We start from the raw sequence: 24,165 nt of genomic DNA, 5'->3' as shown, positions 1-24,165 counted from the left end.
AGATTTAAGTTTCCCTGCATTAACGTCCCCGGCTACTAGGAGTGCCGCCTCTTGGTGAGCTCTTTATTTTTTGCTTATGGCGGAATACTCTCTCGGTATGTACTGTGGTCTACAGCTTATCATGAGAAACTCTAATACAGGTCAGCAATAGCTCGGTACTTCCTTAGATATCGTGCACCAGCTGCTGTTTATAAAAATACATAGACTGCCGCCCCTTGTCTTTACCAGACGCTGCTCTTCTATCCTGGTCTATTTTATTGTCCAAAGATTGCACTTTCGCTAGCAGAATGGAGGGGAGTGGGGGTTTATTTGATTACCTGCGAATTCTCAGAAGGCAGTCGAACCTTCGGCCCCTCTTTTCCCGCCTCAGAAGGCAGCCGTATCAGAAGGCAGCGAATCCTTCGCGTCGAAAGGAAAAAGTGGATTCGGCTAGTCCGTGGTGAGTAATCACAGTCCTGATGTCTAGAAGTTATTTTCGGTCATAAGAGATGGTAGCGGCAACATTATGTACAAAATAAGTAAAATAATAAGTTAGAAACACAGCAAATAAGCGAGCAAAATAACATAATTGGCTGTGGGCACATAAAACATCTGCCATTTTCTCCTCTGGTTGCAGGTCTTGTTGGACACCGATGAGACAGTTCGGTACCTTCAACACATCAACACTGAGTTCCTGTCTGAGCTCATTACCCAAAGCTGTTATATCTTGCATGTTGGCACCAGATATTACACAACAGTTACATTCCAATAGGCATTACAAGTAGAATATAATTGACTCGGAAACATTGGTGCACACATGGAAAAGACTAAATCTCTAACCGAGTTTGATAATGAATGTTGCATTCTATATGGCACTTCCAAGCCCCTTTGGTCGATTCAGGCAGTAGCTTCAGAACAGCCAACCTTAACTGCTTATTTAAGAAGATGCATCTCTGTGTTGTTCTTCAAATCCGAGAGATTCTTGAATTGTCACTAGTTACCACCATGTCAAAATTGCCTATATCATAAAAATGATAATATGTAATATTATTTTAAGGTTAGGTATAAGGTTATCAGTGTGGCTAAGGTGAGGGTTAAGTTTAAAATCAGATTTTATGAAGATGCATTTTAGAAATTGTTGGGGTTTAGCCATAATTATGACTTTGTTGCTGGGGTAACTAGTGACTACCGATTCCAAAACGCTGTCCTTGGTACCAAACCATCTCTTTCACATTCTGGGACCTGAACATCTGTGTGATCCTTGTATTCTTCAAGCTTTAACATGTGTACATACGTCACAGCTTTGTCCTTGTTAAGGTTACTGCAGGTAATCTTAAACTTGGGAGTTTCTGAGGATAAATGGAGACGGATGGCAAAGGGAGAGGGTAGGGATGATTGAGGAAAGTTAGAACCTGACAACTCTTGTCGGTTAATTCCATGACGACAGTCCTGAAATTTCCAATCCAGATCCAGAGGAGGTAGTAGGCAGCTAGGGTAGCCCATTTGTTGATTGAGACAGTGTCCTTCGTTCTGTGTTTGTCACTCCGCTGCTTTGGTCTGAATACATCGTGGCAAGACACGGGCGGGTTGCCAGATCAGTCAACTCCCCGTGTTTCATCTTTGGGGCTAAGGCTGGCTTCTCTTTGATGTGACTCCTTGACACTTATTGGAATTGCAACATTTATTGTAATTACTCCGACTGCTGTTGACATGAGTTTTGTTGTGTGCGTGCATGTGCTCGTGTGCATGCATGTGTGTGTGTACATGTTAATGCCACAACCGGGGCTAAATGCTCAAACTGTCCATTTCTGACTGCTTGGTGTCCAAATTCTCACTGGGACACAATAATATCCAATCGACCGTGATTGAATCAGGCCCTGACTAGTGTAGGACAGCTAAAAAAAGACACTGAGTGGTGCTCCAGTGATATTTGCAATGCAAGATGTGTGTGTGTGTGGAGGAAGGTGTGAAAGTGTCAGCCATTTCAGAGCATGATGAATAGGGATGAACACCTGCTGACGGCTTCTGTAGACAGTCTCCCCTGTGTTCTACTGTCAGCACTTCACTAGCTACCCTGTCTTTTCTCACTCTCTCTCTCTCACTCTCGCTCTCTCTCTGTCTCTCTCTCTGTGGAGACAGTCTCATCCACAACAACCTAATCACAGAGACACTGGCGTTCACAACAGAATAGACATCTAATTTTAAACCCACGACTTTTTAAAACGTTAAATCATTACAGTCCCTTGATACCAGTGTGGGTACAGGCAGGTTTTTTTTCCGAAGCGGAATACCTCCAATTTTTATCAGTTCTCTGATGACATGAAGCAGTGCAGCAGACAGACTGACACAAACCCCACTCCTGCTTATCAATGTTGTCGTCTGGAGTACTAGACTCAACACGACTCTCTCTCCTTGATCAGATCTGTTTTTTTTGTTTGCGTTTTTAGTTCAAATGTTGTTTATTTTTGTTGATTTACCATACCATATTGAGAGGGGGCATGCGGAGATGAGAGGGGTGTGTGAGAGGGGTGTGATTGTTTGTGTCTCCTTGTGCATCAATCTGAAGGCGTCCTGGATAATTTGTATGCTTTGGTAATCACAATCAAATCCGCGTTTCTGATTTGTGTACATGGGCCTCTATCTTTAAGCCGATAAGACAACAGGTAGAGAAGGCAGTCTAGACAGTGATTGCACAGAGCAATTTATGTCTGTGTGTGTGTGTGTGTGTGTGTGTGTGTGTGTGTGTGTGTGTGTGTGTGTGTGTGTGTGTGTGTGTGTGTGTGTGTGTGTGTGTGTGTGTGTGTGTGACAAAAGCCTTATCGTTATCCCCTGTTGTTTTCCAGCCACCAGACTCAGAGTACCTGCTGGGACCATCCAAAGATGACAGAGCTCTACCAATCGCTTGGTATGGAACACATACACAACCAGACATGCATGCGCACACACAGACTCTACTCCACTCAAAAACGTTCAATCCAAGATAGCGTAGCAGTCGGACGTGGGTTTGTCTTGTCCAGTCTAATTTTTTTCGTATATATTTTAATCTTAATATATCAACCTACGATCTAAATATACTTTCCTGCCACCTGCCTCACCCAATGTGGTACGGATCTGCTATTTTTATACGTTATCACTGGAACCTCCATCAGAAGCTAGCCAGCTAACTAGCTAATCGCTAGTAGTCACTGTTAGCCACGGCTAACGGTCTTCCCCTTTAGATCGGACACCAGTCAGCTTTAGCTTCAATACCTGCCAGTCTGCACTGCGCGATATCAACCCAGAGAATATTGGACAGCTTTTCTCCACCACATCACCAAATTCCTGCCGCAAGATCTGGGCCATTACACCGGATCATCGCAGCAAGCTAGCTGCAACAGAGTGGCTACCACTGACTAACGCCTCTGTCCCAAAGCAAGCACCAGGTAGTCTTGAGCAAGCCTCAAGCTAGACCCATCTCTCGGCTAGCTAATTTGTGGGCTACAATACCTCTTTTGCCAAAGGGCCTGGACCCTTTATTGCCGACACGGAGCCCCGCCGAACCATCACGACTGGTCTGTCGACGTAATCGTCCGATATGGTTTCAACAGGTCTTTCCGTTGCGATGTCACCAAAGACCCATCTGCTAGCCCCGGCCCGCTAGCTTTCTGAACACCGTGCCTCCTGCTCGCCTAGCATAGTAGCGACTACCGAACAGCTTCCGGACTCACCAATTGCTGTTTATTGGACCATATGATCACCCGGCTCCACATGCCTCTCGCTAATGTCAATATGCCTTGTCTTCTGCTGTTTCGGTCAGTTATTGTTTTCTTTCACTGTAGACCCACTAGACCAGCTCAACATGCCTGAGATAGCTATTTTGTTACACACGGGGAGACATTCACCTGGCTTAGGTGGTGTCTCCAGAGATGCAAGCTCTCTCATCGTTACTCATTGCCGAGGTTTACCATCACTGTACTCACTTCCTACCATACTCTTGTCTCTACATTATGCACTGAATCTATTCTACCACGCCCATCTGCCCATTTTATTCTCTGTTCCCAACACACTAGGCGACCAGTTCTTATAGCCTTTAGCCGTACCCTTTCCTATTCCTCCTCTGTTCCCCTGGTGATGTAGAGGTTAACCCAGGTCCTGTAGTCTCCAGCATCACACCTATTCCCCAGGCGCTCTCATTTGTTGACTTCTGTAGCCGTAAAAGCCTTGGTTTCATGCATGTTAACATCAGAAGCCTCCACCCTAAATTTGTTTTATTCACTGCTTTAGCACGCTCCGCCAATCCTTATGTCCTTGCCATGTCTGAATCCTAGCTTAGGAAGGCCACCAAAAATTCAGAGATTTCTATGCCCAAATACAACATGTTCCATCAAGATAGAACTGCCAAAGAGGTCAGAGTTGCAATCTACTGCAGATATAGCCTGCAGAGTTCTGTCATACTATTCAGGTCTGTGCCAAAAACAGTTCGAGCTTCTACTTTTAAAAATCCACCTTTCCAGAAATGTCTCTCACTTTTGCCGCTTGTTATATATAGACCCCCCCACCCCCTTCAGCTCCCAACTGTGCCCTGGACACCATACGTGAATTGATTGCCCCCCATCCATCTTCAGAGTTCGTACTGTTAGGTGTTCTAAACTGGGATATGTTTAGCACCCCGGCCGTCCTACAATCTAAGCAAGATTCCCTCAATCTCACACAAATGATCAAGAAAACTGTTAAGGTTTTCTTGCGGTGAAAGAGAGTCGGACCAAATTGCAGCGTGGTATTCTTGATGCATGTTTAATGACGATGAAAAAAACAAACAATACAAAAACAACAAACGTACCGCGAAAACCTATACAGCCTATCTGGTGCGAACAAACACAGAGACAGGAACAATCACCCACGAAACACTCAAAGAATATGGCTGCCTAAATATGGTTCCCAATCAGAGACAACGATAAACACCTGCCTCTGATTGAGAACCACTCCAGACAGCCATAGAGTATGCTAGACCCCACTAAGCCACAATCCCGATACCTACGAAAAACCCCAAGACAAAACACAACACATAAAAAACCCATGTCACACCCTGGCCTGACCAAATAATAAAGAAAACACAAAATAGTAAGACCAGGGCGTGACAAAAACTACCAGGTACAACCCTGAAACTGTAAACATGGGCACCCTCATAGATATCATCCTGACCAACTTGCCCACTAAATACACCTCTGCTGTCTTCAACCAGGATCTCAGCCATCAATGCCTCATTGCCTGCTTCCGTAATGGGCCTGCGGTCAAATGACCACCCCTCAAACGCTTCCAAAAACACTTCAGCAAATAGGCCTTTCTAATCGACCTGGCCCCTGTATCCTGGAAGGATATTGACCTCATCCCGTCAGAAGAGGATGCCTGGTTGTTCTTTAAAAGTGTATCCTTAACAATCTTAAATAAGCATACCCCATTCAAAAAATGTTGAACAAAGAACAGATACAGCCCTTGGTTCACTCCAGACCTGACTGCCCTTGACCAGCACAAAAACATCCTGTGGCGTACTGCGTTAGCATCGAATATCCCCCGCATGCAACTTATGCAACTTTTCAGGGAAGTCAGAAACCAATATACATAGTCAGTTAGGAAAGCTAAGGCGAGCTTTTTCAAACAGAAATTTGCATCCTGTAGCTGTAACTCCAAAATGTTTTGGGATACTGTAAAGTCCATGGAGAACAAGAGACCTTCCTCCCAGCTGCCCACTGCACTGAGGCTAGGTGACACAATCACCACCGATAAATCTACGATAATTGAGAATTTCAATTTTTTAAATGTATTTATTTTTTATTTCACATTTATTTAACCAGGTAGGCTAGTTGAGAACAAATTCTCATTTGCAACTGCGACCTGGCCAAGATAAAGCATAGCAGTGTGAGCAGACAACACAGAGTTACACATGGAGTAAACAATTAACAAGTCAATAACACAATAGGAAGAAAAAAAGGGGAGTCTATATACATTGTGTGCAAAAGGCATGAGGTAGGCGAATAATTACAATTTTGCAGATTAACACTGGAGTGATAAATGATCAGATGAACATGTACAGGTAGAGATATTGGTGTGCAAAAGAGCAGAAAAGTAAATAAATAAAAACAGTATGGGGATGAGGTAGGTAAAAATGGGTGGGCTATTTGCCGATAGACTATGTACAGCTGCAGCGATCGGTTAGCTGCTCAGATATCAGATGTTTGAAGTTGGTGAGGGAGATAAAAGTCTCCAACTTCAGCGATTTTTGCAATTCGTGGGTGCTGGTGCGTTCACGATTGCTTCCACCTTGCTGTTGGTTGGGTGCAGGCCTTGTGCATCAATCTTGTTTCCGAGATACTCCACTGAGTCCTGAGATCCCTAAAGATTGGAAAGCTGCCACGGTCATCCCCCTCTTCAAATGGGGAGACACTCTAGACCCAAACTGTTACATACATATATCCATCCTGCCCTGCCCTGCCTTTCTAAAGTCTTCGAAAGCCAAGATAACGAACAGATCATCGACTGTTTGGAATCCCAACATACCTTCTCCACTATGCAATCTAGATTCCGAGCTGGTCATGGGTGCACCTCAGCCACGCTCAAGGTCCTAAAGGATACCATAACCGCCATAGATAAAAGACATTACTGTGTAGCCATTTTCATTGATCTGACCAGAGAAGAGAAATATTGTAAAAAAAAAATCGTAACACGGTGTGTACATTATTACAAATGAGTGCAGTGAATGAAGTAATTGCAGAAACTGCTGAAGTGAAGAATTAGATGAAAATTAAGGAATACAAGGAATAAGGAAACTGAACAATTAACTGTGAAAATGGCAACCATTGGTCGAGTACCAGAGTTTGAGGCTACAAAAGAGGATTTTGATTCCTATTTGGAGCGTTTTGAGCATTGGCTGGCTGCAAATGAAATCAAAGATGGAAAGAAAGCAGAAGTATTTCTCAGTGTTTTGGGTCCAATTGAGTATGGATTGCTGAAAGGTCTCATTGAACCAATGAAAGCAGTGGAGTTGAACTATGCAGAACTGACTGAAACTCTTTCAAGGTATTTCAAGCCTAAGCCAATTCTCATTGCAGAACGTTTCAGATTTGACCAACGTCACCAGAGTCAAGGGGAAACCGTGGCTGACTACATCCTTGCTTTGAAAAGGCTGGCAAGTACATGTGAGTTTGCACGATTTCTTGATGATGCTCTCCGAGACAAGTTTGCATGTGGTCTCACAGGTGAAGCATATCACAGAAGGCTCCTGTCAGAGAAGGACCTGACCTTTAAGAAAGCCTGTGATATAGCACTTGGACTCGAGCTTGCCCACAGGGATACTATTGAGCTATCGGGACATGCAGAACGTCAGAAAGGTGTTCACAAGTTCAGTGATGCACATGGTGAAAAAAGCTCACAAAAGTCACACTTTTTCAGTCCTGTCCTCAAGGTTACACAAGAACAAAGCAGCCCACATCTCAAAGGTTTAAGCCAAGTTGCTACAGATGTGGGGGAGATAATCATCATCACAGTGAATGTCGATTCCAAAATGAAAAGTGTGGAAAGGTTGGACATTTACAGAGAGGGTGTAAAGCCTCGAAACGCACAGCAAGAGCGCACAAAGTGTCAGACGCAGCACAAGAAGAGGAAGGTACAACTGAAAAAGTAGTGTAACTGTTCACAGTGTACACAGCTCAACAACTAAAAGATGGAATCTATCTCGTTATGGAGTTAGCGGGAAAACCAGTAAAAATGCAGCTGGACACCGGAGCGTCTGTATCTCTGGTTCCAGAGAGACTATACAAAGAAAAACTGAAAGAGTGCCCTCTTCAGCCCGCGTCCATCCGCCTTTCTTCATACACTGGTGACACTATTCCTGTGTTAGGGCAGATCCAGGTACCAGTCCGGTATGAAGGTAAGGAGTGGACATTACCGCTTGTCATTGTTAAAGGAGAAAAATCAGCCTTGTCAGGCAGAAACTGGCTACAAAAGATCAAGTTGAACTGGGGAGAAATCTTCAAGTCTCAGAAATGACAAACCAGTCAGGCTACACTCACTAACATGCTGGAGATGCACAAAGAAGTTTTCAAAGATGGCTACGGTGAAATACAAGACTTCTCAGCAAAAGTCATGCTCTTAAGGAAGCAGTAGAGAAGGAACTGGACCGCCTACAGAAGAATAACATAATCACGAAAGTAGCGAGGAGCGACTGGGCCGCTCCGATTGTTGTAGTCCCAAAGAAAGACAAGACCGTCAGAATGTGCGGTGACTACAAGGTCACAGTAAATCGCTGCATACTACCAGAGCAATATCCACTACCAAACGCTGAAGATCTGTTTGCCACTCTAGCTGGTGGGAAGGATTTCAGTAAGCTGGACCTGGCATTCGCTTATCAGCAACTGAAGCTGGATCCGGAGTCAGAACAGTATCTGACCATCAATACACACAAGGGGCTATTCAGATTAAATCGCTTGGCCTATGGAATCTCGACATCTCCAGCGATATTCCAACAAACAATGGATCAGATCTTGGACGGTATAGACCATGTTGTGTGCTTCATGGACGACATCCTCGCATCAGCACCAACCATTGGAGAGCACCTTGTAGTGCTGGACAAAGTGATGTCAAGACTGGAGAAATACGGAGTGAGAATGAAACGCAGCAAGTATGAGTTCCTCCAGGACTCAGTGGAGTATCTCGGATACAAGATTGATGCACAAGGCCTGCACCCAACCAACAGCAAGGTGGAAGCAATCGTGAACGCACCAGCACCCACAAATATCTCAGAGCTGAGAGCATTTTTGGGGCTCCTGAACTATTACGGAAAGTTTGTGGCAAACTTGTCCACATTGTTGCATCCACTTCACCAACTGCTGCAGGCCAATACAAAGTGTAATTGGTCCCCACAATGCGAAGAAGCATTCAAGACTTGCAAACAGCGTCTGCTAAAGAGCAAGTGGCTTGCCCACTATAACACAGAGATGAAGCTGAGACTCGCGTGTGATGCATCTCCATACGGAGTAGGAGCCGTCATCTCACATGTTCTACCGTCAGGTGAAGAACACCCTATTGCATTTGCATCATGGACTCTGTCACCAAGTGAGAAAAATTATGCTCAAATTGAGAAGGAAGCCCAGAGCATAATATTCGGAGTGAAGTTTCACAAATACCTCTAGGGAAGGAAGTTCCAACTGCTGACAGATAACAAGCCTCTGTTGGCCATCCTTGGACCAAAATCAGCTATACCAACCCTTGCTTCACTTCGAATGCAACGTTGGGCTCTGATATTGTTAGCCTACGACTACGAGATTGAGTACAGACGATCCAGTGATCACGCAAATGCCGATGCACTATCGAGACTACCGTGCAATAGGGACTCTGACAGTGAAAATGATAGAGCAGTCTTCCAGATCTCTCTCATTGATGAACTGCCCATATCTGCTTCTGACATAGCAGAGGAAACAAGGAAAGACCCAGTGCTTTCCAAAGTCTTGGACTTAACATTAGGCGGTTGGCCAACCTTCGTAAATGACGATAACCTTCGTCCATTCATCGACAAGAAAGACCAGTTGTCCACTGATCAAGGGTGTGTTCTGTGGGGATCAAGGGTGGTGGTACCTCACAAATTCCAGAGAAGACTGCTCTCTGACCTGCATGAGGGACATCCAGGGATCACTCGAATGAAAGCACTCGCTCGCAGTTATCTGTGGTGGCCTGGACTGGATCAGGACATTCAACAGCATGTAGGCCACTGCTCACCTTGTGAAGCTGTTTGCAACAAGCCTGCTGCTGCACCTCTTCATCCATGGTCCTGGGCTGCTACACCTTGGGAACGCATCCATGTGGATTACGCCGAAATTGACAAGCAACATTTCCTTGTTGTCGTCGATGTCCATTCCAAGTGGATGGAAGTGTTCCCTACTCAACTGACCACAGCTGAGAAGACCATAAATCTTCTCAGACACCTGTTTGCATCCTTTGGACTAGTCAAGGAGCTCGTATCGGACAATGGCCCTCCGTTCACGTCAAACGATTTTGAAATGTTTCTCAAGAACAATGGAGTAAGGCACATCCTGTCACCAACTTACCATCCGCAATCAAACGGAGCAGCGGAGAGAGCCGTGCAAACCTTTAAGAAGGCCTGGACTAGACTCGAGGTTCAGTCTGTGCCCACCCACCAAAGGCTTCCCCGGTTCCTGTTTACTTACCGTAACACCCCACACACAGTAACGGAATGTACACCAACTGAACTGTTCCTGAAACGCCAACCACGTACCCGCCTGACATTGTTGAAACCAGACCAGAGAATTCAAAGAGGAAGAGAGGGTGATGGTACGTGATTTCAGACACCCTAAGCGCCAGTGGAACTTTGACTTACCAAGTCGAAATTGGTCATCGCCAGGTCAACATTCATGTGGATCATCTGCTACGGTCCAACGCCCCAGCAGAGACATGGCGAGAGAACAAGAACAATAACGACCCCCAGGACTATTCTCCTGACTGTGGATGTACGGGAGAGACAGAGCCTGACCTTCCACCCAAACCTGGCCCACCACAGGAAGCCCAGGAGGAGCGGAGATATTCTATTTGACAGCGAAGGGCACCTCAAAAGCTTGACCTGTGAGTTGAGCTGGTTAAGGAGGTAACAGACAGTAAAACATTACATTTTAATATGTCCTAGATAAAAGGAAAGAAAAAGGACATTACCTGGGTTAGTTATTAGGACACAAACTCCATCTTCGGGGCAGAATAATCCCCTGGATTTGTGCTGTGCTCTGAAAAGTCTGCTTCAACCCAGTAGTTGAAAAATGTTTAAGAATGCATTGTTCAGATATTGCGTTAGTAGTTACCTAACATATTTACCTTGTTCTCTGGGAGTTAAACACTATGGGGGAGGAGTGTAGTATCTGGGATCTACATCTGTTTATTTTAGTTACTGTGCGGTTACTAAGCAGTAATGCATTACGGCAGTGTTACGTTACTACACCTAATAGGAAATGCATATGCGCACTGGGGTTCCGGGAACTGTAGAGCACGAGGGGTTTTGACTAAACAAAAACTAACTGTTCTCCCGTCTCTTCTCTTCTGTCAGTCACCGCATTCTTATCGGCAGACTCAATAGCCTTGGTTTCTCAAATGAATGCCTCGCCTACTTCTCAGATAGAGTTCAGTGTGTCAAATTGGAGGACCTGTTGTCCGGACCTCTGGCAGTCTCCATGGGTGTGACTCCATGGGCCGACTCTTTTCTCTGTATATATCAATGATGTCGCTCTTGCTGCTGGTGAATCTCTGATCCACCTCTCCACAGACAACACCATTCTGTATACATCTGGCCCTTCCTTGGACACTGTGTTAACAAACCTCCAAACAAGCTTCAATGCCAGACGACACTCCTTCCGCGGCCTCCAACTTCTCTTTAAATGCTATTAAAACTAAGTGCATGCTCTTCAATCAATTGCTGCCCACACCTGCCCGCCCATCCAGCATCACTACTCTGGACGGTTCTGACTTAGAATATGTGGACATCTACAAATACCTAGGTGTCTGGTTAGACTGTAAACTCTCCTTCCAGACTCACATTAAGCATCTCCAATCCTAAATTAAATCTAGAATCGGCTTCCTATTTCGCAACAATGCGTCCTTCACTCATGCTGCCAATCGTACCCTCGTAAAACTGACTATCCTACTGATCCTTGACTTCGGCAATGTCATTTACAAAATAGCCTCCAACACTCTACTCAGCAAACGGGATGTAGTGCCATCCGGTTTATCACCAAAGCCCCATATACTACACACCACTGTGACCTGTATGCTCTCGTTGGCTGGCCCTCGCTAAATATTCGTCACCAAACCCACTAGCTCCAGGTCATCTATAAGTCTTTGCTAGGTAAATCCTCGCCTTATCTCAGCTCACTGGTCACCATAGCAACACTCACCCGTAGCACACGCTCCAGCAGGTATATTTCACTGGTCACCCCCTAAGCCAACACCTCTTTTGGCCGCCTTTCCTTCCAGTTCTCTGTTGCCAATGATTGGAATGAATTGCAAAAAATCCCTGAAGCTGGAGACTTAGATCTTCCTCACTAACTTTAAGCATCAGCTGTCAGAGCAGCTTACCTATCACTGTACCTGTACACAGCCCATCTGTAAGTAGCACACCCAACAACCTCATGCTCATGTTTATTTTTTTGCTCTTTTGCACCCCAGTATCTCTACTTGCACATCATCATCTGCACATCTTTCACTCCAGTGTTAATGCTAAATAGTAATCATTTCACCTCTATGGCCTATTTATTGCTTTACCTCCCTAACCTTACTACATTTGCACACACTGTACATAGCTTTTTCTATTGTGTTATTGACTACGTCTGTTTATCCCATGTGTAACTCTGTGTCGTTGTTTTTGTCGCACTGCTTTGCTTTATCTTGGCCAGGTCGCAGTTGTAAATGAGAACTTGTTCTCAACTGGCTTACCTGGTTAAATAAAGGTGAAATAAATGAATATATAAATAATCACCAAAAATGCACTTTCACCTCACACACATTTCACACCATGGAGTAGCTCCAAAGTTCTCTCTCTCACACCTTTTCTTTTTCCCTCTCTCACTCGCCCTCTCTCTCACACATACACACATGCACACACACTCACATTCTCCCACTCACACTGACTGTAACATCCAAATACATGTAGTCATGCCATTGCAGTGGCGAGTGTGACTGTTCTTTAATGAGCAGATGGATCAGTAATAAGCTGTGGGAACATTTCCTGAGGGCCAACACTCTACAAATAGGACTCCACTCCTCCAAGAGAGGACTCACTAACCCAATTACCATTAATTTCCAGCCATCCCTGTGTGACCACATATAAATTACACTACAGCACATTTTTTCAACAGGTTTTCAGTTTGACATAATTATTTCATGTCTCCCCGCCTTTCCAGTTATTTTATGCCCATGTGTCAGATCGCTATTATACATTCTGATGATGTATTTCCTCCCTCTGGTTTCTCTCTTTCTATCTTTCTCTCTCTCTCTTTTTTAGCCGACCTAAACAACGTGAGATTTTCCGCTTACAGAACAGCCATGAAAATCCGCAGGCTACAGAAAGCACTATGCTGTAAGTGTCCTTTTCTATACACTTACACACACCTCAGCTAAATGTCCTCCGGCTGTAGAGATTCCTGTGCCATCAGAATCTTCTCCCTCCTCACATCATAGTCCAGGTGCAAGGCATCAGATGCCTTAATGACCTGATCTACTGCCAAACCGTTTGGCTCTAGTCTGCTAATTTTGAAGTATGTCCATCCCACTTTGCAGGTGTGTGCGTAGGTATGTGATTGAGTTTGTGTGTGCCTGTGTGTGTGTGTACATCATTTTGTTTAGCTGAGAATCCACCTGTGCCCTTGTTTGTTTCATTCTAGAAGGGATCATATTGTCTTCTACAATAACCAGCTGGCTATAGCTATCATTGTGTTAGTTGTTCCCTGTTAGTGTGTGGCAGTGCAGAGATATGATCATCTGTTCCTCTGGGTACTGTCTGTACCTTGCTGATGGGACTGAGCCAGGCTCTCTACCATAATTACCCAGGTGTTTATGTTATTCAGAGCGCTCCGACTAATACCCCAAACTTCACGGCTTTACTTTCCTATTTCGCTGTCTGCTTGCTGTCGTGCTGTGTGTGGGTGGGTGAGGATGGGTAGGTGCTTGTCGTGCTGAGAGTAGGTGACAGAGTTTGGGTGTGTGTTCAGCGTCTTGTTGTTCTATGCATGGAGCAGTGTGTGTGTTAATGATTTTAGATGATTCAGGCGCTTTGGGTTCATCTCATATTGCATTCTAATACTTTGCCTCTATTTGCTTGTGATGATGAGATGAGATCTCCTAGTACAACTGATTGATTTGGACCAGAGGCGTTCCGATTCAATTTCACCCATTAGATTACAAGTCGAAGCCTGAAGCATAGACACGGGATCTGTATTTATTAGTTATTACTCTGGCTTAATGTGAGCTCTGAAACGTACAGTGAGTGAGAAAAGAAGGGAAGGAGAGTAAGAGAGAGGGGATGAGAGAGAGAGGGAACGAGTTGGTATATTTTCCTCAAACCCCTTCCCGGTAGCAGGTGTTTTGTTTTTCCTCCATGGACCCCCACTGTGAGACATGTGTATTTGTGTGTGTGTCTCCCACACACTCAGACACCAATATTCCCTGAGAAATCAACCGGAAAATGCGGTCACTACAACGCCAAACCTTTTTCCAAATTAGCTCCATAATATCGACAGAAACATGGCAAACGTTGTTTAGAATCAATCCTCAAGGTGTTTTTCCCATATCTATTTGATAATATATCCTTCGGGACAATTGGTTTCTCATAAGAAGCGATTGGAAAAATGGCTACCTCAGTACTTTACGCAAGATTTTCTGCGGGAGCCATCATGTGACCACTTGCTCAATGTGGTCCCTTATGGCTATTCTTCAACATAAATGCGTAAAAAGACGTCACAATGCTGTAGACACCTTGGGGAATACGTAGAAAGCGTAAGCTCATTCATAGCCCATTCACAGCCATATAAGGAGTCATTGGCATGAAGCGGTTTGAAAAAATGCGGCACTTCCTGATTGGATTTTTATCTGGGTTTCGCCTGTAACATCAGTTCTGTTGCACTCACAGACAATATCTTAAAACGGGAACGTTTTTTATCCAAAAATGTAAATACTGCCCCCTAGTCGTAAAAGGTTAAATGGCTAATTAGATTAACTCTGAGCCGTGGGCTGCAGTAGCTGTAACATAAATTGGTTGGCCTGCCACCCTGGTGTCACACCAATGTCTAGAGCCACCTCATATCCTGTCTACGGCCTTGTTGTGACATTCCAGCCATCTGTAATTTGCAGTGGCAGTTCCCACTGTTCTTCACCATTTTCTAATGCCCTTTAGTTGTAATTGAGTGGTCTTAGTAAACAACTTTGGGAAATCCCTCCCTCCCTCCATCCAGTGGACCTGTTGGACCTGAAGGTGGCCCAGAGCACCTTTGAACAACACAAGCTTACCCAGAATGCCCAGCTGCTGACAGTGCCTGATGTGATCAACTGTCTGACATCCATTTATGACGGGCTGGAGCAGCAGCACAAGGACCTCGTCAATGTTCCGCTTTGTGTCGACATGTGTCTCAACTGGCTGCTAAATGTCTATGACACGTACGTCGACACACACATTATTTTCATGTATTAAACACACACACGCCCCTTGTAGAATTTGTATTTATTTTATTTGACTTCTTGTGTATGTGTGTTCCCTCACTCTGTAGTGGACGCAGTGGGAAGATTCGTGTCCTGTCCATGAAGATAGGATTGCTCTCGCTCTCCAAGGGCCATCTGGAGGAGAAATACAAATGTAAGTACCAACCATCACACAAAACCTCTTTCACACACATAACACACCCAGAAACACTCAAACACACACAAAGTGAAGTCAACTTTATCACTCACTTTGACACACACACACACTGAGGTGAATTGAGAACAGCCCTGTGGTGAGCATTGCAGTGTTCTCCGTGCCAGTGTATCCCATAATGCCCTCTGCCAGGCTGTAATCCCAGCTCAGTTACCCAGGGTGACAAGCGGCTGGACCCGTGGCAGAGGATGCCAGTGAATGGCCCGTCTAATTAGATGAGAGACCTCCCACTAGTTTAGTAGAATTTGTTTTATTGCAGGGGAATTAGGGATATGGCCGGTGCACTGGGGGAGTGTGCTCTGTTGTTCACCCGTTTCTGTGACCTCGTTTTGTCCTTCAGAGTGGAAATATTAAGTAAGCCTGGGGCTCATGTGATTTTGAGGTCGTTCACAATGATGTCCTACGTTGTGGCTATGAAGGCTTATGTAGCTCAAACACATGGCTGCTCATTAATAAGTATGTTCAGCTCAGGCCGTGCACTAACGAAGAAGAGCCATAATTACTTAACCTAATGCAAGCTTACATCAAGACTGGGTTTGTGCACATGCAGACATACACACACGGTATGGTAGAAGCGACATTACCATTCCACATAATGAGAGTTGACATCAAGGCAGGGTCTCACACAGAGATCAAATACATGGCCAGGCAGAACAGATAGATAGAAGAGCCACATCTCTCCATCCTACTCTCTATCGCCTTTTATCTATCGTCTCTACTGTATTTCTCTCTCTCCAACGTTCTCGCTGTCTACTGCATCCCTGTATTTTCTTCTCTTCTCACCAGCTCTCCATCTCTCGCTCTTCATCTCACTCTCCCTTCATCCCTCATCTCTCTCTCTCACTGTCTCTCTCTTTCTTTCTCTCTCCTTGTTTGTCCTATCTATGAGTAACAATGCAGATAGAGCTCTGACAAGAATCAACTGAGCTCTTGCTTTCAATTTGGTTTTGTTTTGTTTTACAACTTAAAGAAGAAAAAAACGTTAGGTGTGTACGTCTAGAACTCTGTCATCCCTTTTAACAACGGGCAGATGCCCCTTCCTCTCCGCTCGGGGCAGGGGTTGTTGGGAAATTGATTGCTCTCCTGTGATAGAGACAGCGGGAGGAAGGGAAAGGAAGAGAGCAAGGGGAGACAGAGGGAGAGAGCAAGAGAAAGACTGTTGATTATTTTAGGTTGTATTCTGACAGTGTTGCTCATCTAACCAGGACTCTTCTACTATACCTCCTCCTTCCGGAGCTCTTAGTGATGACTACCCACATGAAGCTATTAATACACACACTCACACAACACACTGATAAAAAGTGACAGTGGACTCTTGGATGAGAAACTGTATTTGTGTAGTCTCCTAGATCAAACACAAACACTTTCTTTCTTTCTTTCTTTCTTTCTTTCTTTCTTTCTTTCTTTCTTTCTTTCTTTCTTTCTTTCTTTCGTTCTTCCAGACCTGTTCAGTCAGGTGGCATCGTCAGGGGATAAGTGTGACCAGAGACAGCTGGGTTTGTTGCTCCATGACGCTATCCAGATACCACGGCAACTAGGAGAGGTCTCCGCATTCGGAGGGAGCAACATCGAACCCAGTGTCCGGAGCTGCTTCCAACACGTATGTAAATGCGTACACCCACACACCTGCATGTGCACACACACACACGCACACAAGCATGCATGCGCACAGGCACTCAGAACACAAACACATTGCTCATGAAAGTACAAATATAAACGTTCACGTGGTTGGCCTGTCCTCTAATGTTTTACTGCGGCCACCCAAGCACTTTCCCTGTGTTTATGTCTGGCCACCACTCCTGTTTAATGACTTTTCCATCCCTTGGGTTCACATTTTCATTTTTTCTCTTTTCCCATGACTCATGTGTAGTCAGTCATAAACTCTTTGGCAGAATTAAATTAGTAAGCAATAAATATCCCAGATTTCGCTGCTCGGGCTCCCAAAATAGTGGGGGTAATGGAGCGCGGCTGACATTGGGAATGTCATACAGTGAAACAGGAGCCGCTACGGATCTGGAGATGTCTTTACTGTCTGTACATTCTCCTATCGCCTCAACAGTCCCCCTCCTCTCACTCCTTATCTACCTACAATCTCTTTCCATTCTCTCCCTCCATTACACCCTTGTCCCCTTTCCCCTTACACTATATTTGTCTTAATTAAGCTTTTATTGTTATGACTTTTTTATTCACATATTTACTTTCCTATTGTTGTTGCATTGTTGAGTGGTGAGCCTGCCAAGCATTTCCTTGCACTGTGTACTCCATGAATATCATGTGTACAGTGCATTCAGAAATTATTCAGACACCTTGACTTTTTTCACAATTTGTTAGGTTATGGCCTTATTTTGAATTTAATTAAATAGTTTTTTTCCCCCTCATCATACTACATAATGACAAAGCAAAAACTGGTTTAGACATTTTTGCAAATCTATAAATTAAAAAAACTGAAATATCACATTTGCACACATATTCAGACCCTTTACTCAGCACTTTGTTGAAACACCTTTGCCAGCGATTACATGCCTCAAGTATTCTTGGGTATGACGCTCCAAGCTTGGGGAGTTTCTCCCATTCTTCTCTGCAGATCCTCTCAAGCTCTGTCAGGTTCAATGGGGAGTGTCGCTGCAAAGCTATTTTCAGGTCTCTCCAGAGATGTTTGATGGGGTTCAAGTCTGGGCTCGGCCACTCAAGGACATCCAGAGACTTATCCTGAAGCCAATCCTGCGTTGCCTTGGCTGTGTGGTTAGGATTGTTGTCCTGTTGAACCTTCGCCCCAGTCTGAGGTCCTGAGAGCTCTGGAGCAGGTTTTCATCAAGGCTCTCTCTGTAGTTCGCTCCAATCATCTTTCCCTCAACCCTGACTATTCTTCCATTCCCTGCCGCTGATAAACATCCCCACAGCATCATGCTGCCACTACCATGCTTCACCATAGGGAGGTGCCAGGTTTCCTCCAGGAGTGACGCTTGGCATTCAGGCCCAAAAGTTCAATCTTGGTTTAATCAGACCAGAGAATCATGTTTTTCAATGTCTGAGAGTCCTTTAGGTGCCTTTTGGCAAAGTCCAAGCGGGCTGTCATATTTCCTTTTACTGAGGAGTGGCTTCCCTCTGGCCACACTACCATAAAGGCCTGATTGGTGGAGTGCTGCAGAGATGTTTGTCCTTCTGGAAGGTTCTCCTATCTCTACAGAGGAACTCTGGATCTCTCTGACCAAGGTCCTTCTCCCCCGATTGCTCAGTTTGGCCAGGTGGACAGCTCTTGGAAGAGCCTTGGTGGTCCCAAACTTCTTCCATTCATGAATTATGGAGGCCACTGTGTTCTTGGGGACCTTCAATCATGCAGAAATGTTTTGATACCCTTCCCCAGATCTATGCCTCGACACAATCCTGTCTCGGAGCTCTACAGACAATTCCTTTGACCTCATGGCTTGGTTTTTGCTCTGACATGCACTGTCAACTGTGGGACCTTACATTGACAGATAATGTCCAAATAATTTAATTTACCACAGACGGACTCCAATCAAGTTGTAAAAACATCAAGGATGATCAATGGAAACAGGATGCACCTGAGCTCAATTTCAAGTCTCATAGAAAAGGGGTCTGAATACTTATGTAAATAAGGTATTTCTGTTTTTATTTTTTTATATATATGCAGAAGTTTAAAAAAACTGTTTTTGCTTTGTCATTATGGGATATTGTGTATAGATTGATGGGGGAAAAACACAATTTAATGAATTTTAGAATAAGGCTGTTATATAACAAAGGGAAGGGGTCTAAATACTTTCAGAAGGGTTGGGTTAAATGAGGAAGACACATTTCAGTTGAATGCATTCAGTTGTACAACTGACTAGGTATCACCCTTTCCCTTTGTATATGACAAATAAACAAACTTGAACACACATGCACACACACCATCCTTCGCACCACCACCATTACAACGAGACGGTGTGATATTCACGGTACAATTCATAATGCATTAAAGTTCATGGTGAGAGTGACTGATGGCTCTGGCCTCTCTGCCCAGTAGCCTCTCTCTCTCTCTGTCTCGCTCTCTGTCTATGTGACCTCCCTGTATCAGCCAGTCAGCGAAGAGCCGCCACAGTGCAGTCACCCACTCCATTTGATTGAATGGGGCTGTAATGAATGAGGTGGAGGCCCATAAATACGGCCTGTTCTACGGGCCTTGACCTCCCATTTTCCTCTTTCGCCATCCCTCCCTCCCTACTTCCTTTGGGTAATTGATCTGTAAGTGCCGTAACTCTGCCCCTTGGATGACAGGAGGGACTCAGGGATGAGGGAGGAACTGGGAGGAAACTGGGAGGAAAATTTAGGGAAGGGTCGGTGGTGTCTGCTTTCTGGCTCAATGCCTTGCAACTCCAGACCTGGTTCTCCATGTCTTTCTGTCTGTGTGTGTGTGATCTCAGAGCTGAATCACATATATCTGACATTTAGCCCCAACAGAGGCACTCAGCTAGAGGTCACTGTAAAAAAACAGAGATCACACACACAGGAAAAGGTTTTGATCTTTCAGCTCATTGACCAAAACCATGGTGATTCTAACTTTGTGGGTGAGTATCTTGTGACCTGCGGACAATTTCTTCCACGAGTCCCGAGAGTTCCCTCTTGGGAGACGCTGTATGGACACACCTGGTGCCGAAATTGATGACGTATGTTGCACAGCTGAAAGTCAAGTGGAGACGAATGGATCTGGTTCAGTCAGTCGTCCAGAAGAGCCCTCCCAGCTAGCTAGTTTATGCTGGCAACAACTGCAGCATGGCGCTACTAAAAACTATAAAAGAAAGTGATGTTTATTTCAAATCAAATGACGTTTTATTGGTTAGCAGATGGTTAGCATGGTTACACATGGTTAGCAGATGTTATTTCGAATGTAGTGAAATGCTTGTGGTTCTACTTCCGAAAGTGCAGCAATATCTAACATGCCTTCAGTGAGGTCCTACACAGTCCCACCTGAATTAATCCACCTCTTATTACCATCATCATGATGCCATGGCTCTAGACACTATACATTTAGACAGAAATGCAGTATAAAACCAGGCGTTGCGTCACCTTGAAATTTATATTTTTATTCATAGAATTGCAGGGGAAGAGTACAATACCTTTTCATTGTGCAGCTCCCATTGCCCTGCGCGTGTGTTCGTTGAGCTGTAGATCCACTCGGGTGTCCCCAAAAGTTTTCAAAAGCACCTTTGCTTGTAAGTGCCCAGCCGTGTCTCATTGCTGCCTTGGTTAGACAACGTTTGCAAAGCAAGTGTGGCTCCAAACAACAAATCTATCACTTGCAAATAATAGGCATTCCCAGCAGTACAGTTTGCAGTGCTTCTCGGAGCCTGTGAGCCATTGATAGCGCTCGTAGTTGGAACTTTGAAAGTGGCGAACGAACCCCTTTCCCGCCTGTGACAGGCTCTGTAGCGTCGGCATCGGGCGACCTCTCCTGACAATGTCTAACTTTTCTTGAAAAGTTTGTCTTGAGAATGGCGTTATAATTATATCCTCGACCAAATCGATATCTTCTCCTCCTTCTGCCATTGTGGGTTAAGAAAAACAGCTTAGTTAGTTGATCAAATTCAGTTTCCTAGTTCTGAGGTTTGCATATACCTGCCCATATAGGACCTGCCTCTCAATATTGGTAATCCAATCAAAAGACGTGCACGCACTACGCCTGCTAGCTGGCTCCTGTGTAACACTGGAGCCAGCCAGCAGGTGTACAATAGCCAACTCTAAAGCTGATTGGTTGACACTAAATGTTCATTTCCATTCACTTTAAAACCTCTTAGGGCTCGGGACTTTTTTTCCAACGTTTTGTTAAAAATCGCCCAGAATTTCAACGTCCTGCTACTCATGCCAGGAATATAGTACATGCATATGATTAGTATATGATTAGTATGTGTGGATAGAAAACACTCTGAAGTTTATAAAACACTCTGAAGTTTATAAAACTAGTTAAATCATGTCTGTGACTATAACAGAACGGAAAACTGTTCACCCAAAAAAAAGAAAAATATCAATCCGCCAGTTGGCTCTATTGTCTATGGCAAGGGAAAATAGATAGCTCCCAGTTTACAAGTCCTACAGCTTCCACACGATGTCGCCAGTCTTGGCAATTGGCTTGAAGTTGATCCTTGGTCAAATGAAGAAGAGGCACTTCATGTCATCCGGTACACGACAGGATGTTTTGGAAGAGAGAATATCGACCATAATTTCAAGACGTGGAGCTATTGACTACACATCGCCCCGTGATCAATTTGATCGATTATTAACGTTTACTAATACCTAAAGTTGGATTACAAAAGTAGTTTGAAGTGTTTTGTCAAAGTTTATAGGCAACTTTGTTAATTTAAAAAAATGACGTTGCGTTTTGTAAAGCAGTTTTATCCTGGATCAGACGGGCTTCATAAATGGACATTTTGGGTTTACATGGACAAGATTTAATCGGAAAAAAGACCCAATTGTGATATTTATGGGACATATAGGAGTGCCAACAAAGAAGCTTGTCAAAGGTAATGAATGTTTTATATTTTATTTCTGCGTTTTGTGTAGCGCCGGCTATGCTAATTCTTTTGTTTACGTCCCCTTCAGGTATTTCGGGGTGTTGCATGCTATCAGATAATAGCTTCTCATGCTTTCGCCGAAAAGCATTTTAAAAATTCAGTACCCTGCATGTGTGTTTTAATGAAAGTTAGAGTTTTAGCGAGTACTATTAGCATTTGGCGTTGTGCATTTGCATTTCCTGTTGGCTAAGTGAGACGCAGACGTCTCACCTTGCCCTAAGCGCCCGCACTGTTGATTCTGAAGGCCTGAGGGCAGATTTTAGACCCCTGGCAACACATGATGACTGAATATGATTGGATAAAAGATCTAACATAAAGACCAGCCCTCAAAATCTCAACCTGGGGCTGGAAGCAGTGCAACCAAGAGGAAAGCTATGAAATGAAGAGTATAACTCTTACTCTGGGGAATAATTTAATATATATTTGTGGGAAAATATATTTACAAAAGAATATATATTCTGATGATGTTTAGGCCAGCAGAGAAGGCCTTGCTGGCCCTGACGGCCCACCACTACTAACATGTAATCTAACAATTCCAAACAACTACCTAATACCCACAAATCTAAGTAAAGGAATGGACTAAGAAAATATACATATAAAGATATGGTTGAGCAATGACAGAGAGGCATAGGCAAGATGCAATAGATGGTATAAAATACATTGTATGTATATGAGATGAGTAATACAAGATAGTGGTGTGGGGGCTGTGCTTTGGCAAAGTGGGTGGGGTTATATCCTTCCTGTTTGGCCCTGTGGTGTCCTCGGATGGGGCCACAGTGTCTCCTGACCCCTCCTGTCTCAGCCTCCAGTATTTATGCTGCAGTAGTTTATGTGTCGGGGGGCTAGGGTCAGTTTGTTATATCTGGAGTACTTATCCTGTCCTATTCGGTGAATCTAAGTGTGCGTTCTCTAATTCTCTCCTTCTCTCTTTCTTTCTCTCTCTCGGACGACCTGAGCCCTAGGACCATGCCCCAGGACTACCTGACATGATGACTCCTTGCTGTCCCCAGTCCACCTGGTTGTGCTGCTGCTCCAGTTTCAACTGTTCTGCCTTATTATTATTATTCGACCATGCTGGTCATTTATGAACTTGGCCATGTTCTGTTATAATCTCCACCCGGCACAGCCAGAAGAGGACTGGCCACCCCACATATGCTCTCTCTAATTCTCTTTCTTTCTCTCTCTCGGAGGACCTGAGCCCTAGCACCATGCCCCAGGACTACCTGACATGACTCCTTGCTGTCCCCAGTCCACCTGACCATGCTGCTGCTCCAGTTTCAACTGTTCTGCCTTATTATTATACGACCATGTTGGTCATTTATGAACATTTGAACATCTTGGCCACGTTCTGTTATAATCTCCACCCGGCACAGCCAGAAGAGGACTGGCCACCCCACATAGCCTGGTTCCTCTCTAGGTTTCTTCAAAGATTTTGGCCTTTCTAGGGAGTTTTTCCTAGCCACCGTGCTTCTACACCTGCATTGCTTGCTGTTTGGGGTTTTAGGCTGGGTTTCTGTACAGCACTTTGAGATATCAGATATCGCTATACACCAAGTCACTTGGCTCTGTCATAACCTCACATGGTCTCTCCTATCATTGCTATGCAGACGACACACAATTAATCTTCTCCTTTCCTCCTTCTGATGACCAGGTGGTGAATCGCATCTCTGCATGTCTGGCAGACATATCAGTGTGGATGACGGATCACCACCTCAAGCTGAACCTCAGCAAGTCGGAGCTCCTCTTCCTCCCGGGGAAGTACTGCCCGTTCCATGATCTCGCCATCACGGTTGACAACTCCATTGTGTCCTCCTCCCAGAGCGCTAAGAACCTTGGCGTGATCCTGGACAACACCCTGTCATTCTCAACTAACATCAAGGCGGTGGCCCGTTCCTGTAGGTTCATGCTCTACAACATCCGCAGAGTACGACCCTGCCTCACACAGGAAGCGGCGCAGGTCCTAATCCAGGCACTTGTCATCTCCCGTCTTGATTACTGCAACTCGCTGTTGGCTGGGCTCCCTGCCTGTGCCATTAAACCCCTACAACTCATCCAGAACGCCGCAGCCCGTCTGGTGTTCAACCTTCCCAAGTTCTCTCACGTCACCCCGCTCCTCCGCTCTCTCCACTGGCTTCCAGTTGAAGCTCGCATCCGCTACAAGACCATGGTGCTTGCCTACGGAGCTGT

At 44.7% G+C, this 24,165-nt stretch overlaps 1 protein-coding gene across 5 annotated transcripts in view; it reads left to right on the top strand.

Moving 5' to 3' along the window:
- The window catches only part of LOC118398379 (utrophin-like), a 176,033-nt gene that overhangs the window by 99,892 nt on the left and 51,976 nt on the right, over positions 1 to 24,165 (top strand). For all 5 annotated transcript variants that reach the window (XR_008071034.1, XR_008071033.1, XR_004828614.2 and 2 more), the window contains 5 exons: positions 2,823 to 2,884; positions 13,010 to 13,084; positions 14,955 to 15,156; positions 15,267 to 15,352; positions 16,855 to 17,012. Coding sequence is in view for 2 of the 5 variants with exons in the window: in XM_052470692.1 (XP_052326652.1) it covers positions 2,823 to 2,884; positions 13,010 to 13,084; positions 14,955 to 15,156; positions 15,267 to 15,352; positions 16,855 to 17,012 (583 nt within the window). In the remaining 3 variants the exon portion in view is untranslated. The remainder of the gene's footprint in view (positions 1 to 2,822; positions 2,885 to 13,009; positions 13,085 to 14,954; positions 15,157 to 15,266; positions 15,353 to 16,854; positions 17,013 to 24,165) is intronic.

Source organism: Oncorhynchus keta, chromosome 19 (genome assembly GCF_023373465.1).
Source record: "Oncorhynchus keta strain PuntledgeMale-10-30-2019 chromosome 19, Oket_V2, whole genome shotgun sequence".
Classification (NCBI taxonomy): Eukaryota; Metazoa; Chordata; class Actinopteri; order Salmoniformes; family Salmonidae; genus Oncorhynchus; species Oncorhynchus keta.
Note: the sequence above shows the minus strand (reverse complement) of the source record. Positions and strands in the feature narration are given on the sequence as shown.